Genomic DNA, 3,687 nt, shown 5'->3' on the forward strand with positions numbered 1-3,687 from the left:
CATCAGATTCAAGAGACCCATAGAGGTGGTTCGTTAATGCACTTTATTGGTGATCACAAACTCTGTGCACATTAAGCTTTGTACAAAACCCCCTCCATTAACACCAGAGTGAGCGACAGCCACTGGGAGCTTTGAACACCGGCTTGGCTCCCTTCTGCAGAAACAGAAGCAAAAGTAATGTTAAAAACCAAGAGCCACACTGGTTGGACTCCACCAGCAAAACAGTCCTGAAGTTCGTAGCCCAAAACATTTAAAACTCCCTCCCAGAGGAGCCTGGTTTGCTCTCACTACTGTCCAAGGGATGCATGGGAAAGGCTTTGCATCTCCAGCCTTCAGGCTGCTGCCTCCCACTCCTGATGCTCCCTCATCGAGTGCCGGTGTAGTTTATCAAGACTAATTAAAAACCTCATCTCAAGAGCTCTAAGCCACAGCAGGGAAGATGTTTCCATGCCCTCATTTGTCATCCGAGCCATTCTCAGGCAGCAGGGCGCCACCAGATCCGCTCTTGCCTTTCCGGATGCACATGCCGCAGTCCAGCTCCACGTCTATGTCCCCCAGTTTCAGCTGGCAGGACTCATTGCAGCTGCAGGAGAGACAGTGACACTGGTCATGGATTTGTGGGCAGCAAAATCCATCAACTCATCCCAGCCCACTCGGGAAAACTGCTAAGGGCCATCTGCTCTGCAACGGCACCAAGCCAATCCCTTCCAGCCAACCCATGTGCTTGGACATGTCTGGACACCCATTTTTCTTATCCCAGTGGTGATGTTGGGTCTAGGTGTTGCTCTTGGTCATTGTGCACGATGGTGGTACCCCCCAGACCCCTTACCAGCGAGAAGCCGCAGAGTTTGCTGCCAAGACGGCGAGAGCGCCCGCGTAGTGCCAGCAGAAGCACATGGTGAGGAATGCCAAGTTGCTGCGGTCGCTCTGGTCCCAGCCTGGTCCTCCCCACGGAGGGGACAGCACAAACCCAATCTGGTCGCAGAGAGAAGAGATTTTTAGGCATCAGCACACATCAAGCTTTATCACATCTCTCCTCACTTTTCCTCCTGGTTTTAGCCCAAAATGCTGCAGCTGACTATGGATTAGAGGCACAATAATGCCAAGTAACACCTGGACCACTGCCCCCGGCACCCCCAAGCATCCCTGTCTCCCCAGACCAACCCAGGATGCATTTCAGGAGGAGAGGGATGCTCAGCAGAGTGCAGCGCAGCATCCCCAGAGAAAGACAACCCAAAGGCTACGCTGCCAGGCTGTGCTTTTCTCCCCAGACCCAAACCTAAGTATTTATGTGAGCATTTTTCAGGTATTTGGAACAAATAGAGGAAGAAATTGGACCTAATAAAAAGAACAAAACCTCATGATTGTGGTTTCCCACCCCTGTGGGGTCTAATTTCCACTTAGCACACAGGTTTGTCCATGCTGCATACGTGACACGTGTGTATCTGCACGGTGGCTGCTATGGCCCTAAACCTTGTCTATTCCTAAAATATCCCAGATTTAACCCGAAAAGATGTGCTGTGAAGGGCAGAGCAGCCCCTCTCTGCCTGCCTTCTCAGGTGTGAAGCCCACTGCTCGGAGGAGAGCGCTGGATCCACACTGACCTGCCAAAGCCAAGAGCCCTGGAGAAGGAAGGAGCTGGTCCTGAGGGTCTCCAGGATGATGTGGTCTCGGAGGAACACCTCTAGGAGGGCACAGAGGGCTCCAGCAAAGACGGCCACGGCCAGCAGGGAATGGACATGGTGGTCCAGCGCAGCATCGTTGTAGTCATGGAAACAGAAGAGCAAACCTGCCAAGATTCACACGGCATCAGAAAAGGATGCTCTGGGATTTGTTGTTTTTTTTTTTTTTAAAACAAAATATCTGAAAACTGAGAATATCCTCCAGGTCTTGCTATTGATCTTCCTGGTGGGAGAAGCATCTTCACTCTGCAAGGACCCAAACACCAGGGTCTGCTCTGCTCACAGAGAAGCCCCTGTAGCTGCAGGGATCCTCATGCCCCAGCCAGGGCTGTCAGGAGGGGCCCAGCGATGGAGAACTCCAGCTCAGAAGGTGATGGGGGGCTTGGTATCAGGGTTTGTCCCTCTGTGCGTCCCACCAAGGTGGGGTGGACAACAGCTTTGTGCAACTCCAGAAAAGGCCAGGAGAAACATGCATCTCTTGGGCCTAGTGCATCCCCCGTGCACCCAGAGCACCCAACCATGGTTGGATTCGTGTTTGGAGAGGGACAGGGAGGGGGCAATTCTGGCCCAGCACCTCACCAGTCCCAAAACAGCCCAGGGATTTGGGGTTGTTGCTCATTGGTGACCCTCCCAGTGCTCCCAGTGCGACTCTCACCTTCGATGAACAGAGCCACAGCCAGCGAGAGCCGATCCAAGCCCAGCGGCAGCTTGAGCTGAGAGTGCGAGACGACGTCCACGATGCCAGAGAGGAGGAAGAAGAGGTACATGGTGGTGTAGCGCCAGGGGGTGAGGTCCGTCCAGCTGTGCGTCTTGGGGCTGTACAGCTGCAGGTGGGGACCAGCAGGAACAAACTGCTCGACCAAAATCCCTGGAAAGGACAGGTTTCAGGAGAGGTTTCTCTCTGATGAAGTCGTAAGGGTGTTTGCCCAGAGAACGGTAGCAAAGTCCCATCACAAAGCCACCAGCGTTTCCCCAAGCCCTCCCACACCAGCCACAGCCATTTCCCACTACAAACGGCCCCAGTATCATAGGACAGAGTGGCTGCAGCACCAGTAGATGCTGGGACAAAGACTCATCATCTCTTACCTGCTAGAGCAAAGAAAGCTTTGACCGCCCCTTCAAAGACTTCTGCTCGCTGGACCCCATTGCTTGGCTGGCTCTCGGCGTTGGCTTTGCGCCTGAGATACTTCAGGGGGTAGCGCACAGACCACCAGAGACCAAAAATGCAGAAGAAGGTGCCCCGGAGGGCGTTGCTGAGAAACGTCGTCGGCATTGGGCTCGCTTGCTGGACCTGCAAGGACAAACAGTGCCTGGGGACCAATACGAAGCATCCCCAAGAAGCCACATCCCAACAGAGTGGGTGCACACTTCATTGTGCCACAGAAAAGTACATCAGCGCCTCAGAAAGCATAGGAGCTACATGCTTTTAGAAGAGGAACCATAACAAAGATTTTCTGCTAGTAAAAAGCAACGTGACAATTATTTCCTTGGAACACAAAATGCCTCCAAACTCTCTAATTACCAGGGTGTGAATCCAGCTGGCGTGCTCGGCAGCTCCGGCCAGCCAAGGCTTTGCTGGGCTCTACCAGCCAAGGTAGGAGGAGGCAGCAACCCAGGAACCATCACCAAAAGGAGCCTCATGCATATTCCACACAACCTTTGTGTCGTGATTTGACACGAGGGAAGGAGATTTCATCTCCAGTAGGAAGAGCTTGAAGACTAAAGGCATGGGTATTGCCTTTGCGATAAGCTGGACCAACACCACCAAAGACGAAGGGGAGCAGAGGTACGGCAGCACCTCTATAATTTAAGATATTTAAGTCTATACTCAAATTGTTGGAAAAAAAAATCCCAGGGCAGCAAGCACAGAAGAGAATAAGCAATGATTTGAATGCTTATAGCAGTGAGCTTTTGATGTTACCTTGGGATAGTCTTGTTCCCTCCAGCAAGACCTCTCTCCTTGCTCTCTATGTACATCTATCACCCAGGAGGTCTTGCTCTTTCC

General features: G+C 52.5%; 1 protein-coding gene across 1 annotated transcript; it reads right to left on the reverse strand.

The window, feature by feature from the left end:
• Nucleotides 1-453: 453 nt before the first annotated feature.
• Nucleotides 454-2,955, reverse strand: LOC104540766 (transmembrane protein 45B-like). Its single transcript, XM_010184645.1, has 5 exons — nt 2,769-2,955; nt 2,338-2,550; nt 1,605-1,789; nt 830-975; nt 454-583 (listed from the first exon to the last, which is right to left on the reverse strand). The coding sequence occupies exons 1-5, from the start codon at nt 2,953-2,955 to the stop codon at nt 454-456; spliced, it is 861 nt and encodes a 286-aa protein (XP_010182947.1).
• Nucleotides 2,956-3,687: the final 732 nt, after the last annotated feature.

This window comes from Mesitornis unicolor, unplaced genomic scaffold (assembly GCF_000695765.1).
Source record: "Mesitornis unicolor isolate BGI_N332 unplaced genomic scaffold, ASM69576v1 scaffold13545, whole genome shotgun sequence".
NCBI lineage: Eukaryota > Metazoa > Chordata > Aves > Mesitornithiformes > Mesitornithidae > Mesitornis > Mesitornis unicolor.

Bases quoted from the DNA above. Each gene is read 5' to 3' on its own strand.
- LOC104540766 (XM_010184645.1), bottom strand. From the start codon at position 2,955: ATGCCGACGACGTTTCTCAGCAACGCCCTCCGGGGCACCTTCTTCTGC. The intron at 2,551-2,768 runs GTAAGAGATGAT...TGTCCTTTCCAG, and splicing joins AGCTTTCTTTGCTCTAGCAG to GGATTTTGGTCGAGCAGTTT. The intron at 1,790-2,337 runs GTGAGAGTCGCA...GAATCTTGGCAG, and splicing joins TGTGGCTCTGTTCATCGAAG to GTTTGCTCTTCTGTTTCCAT.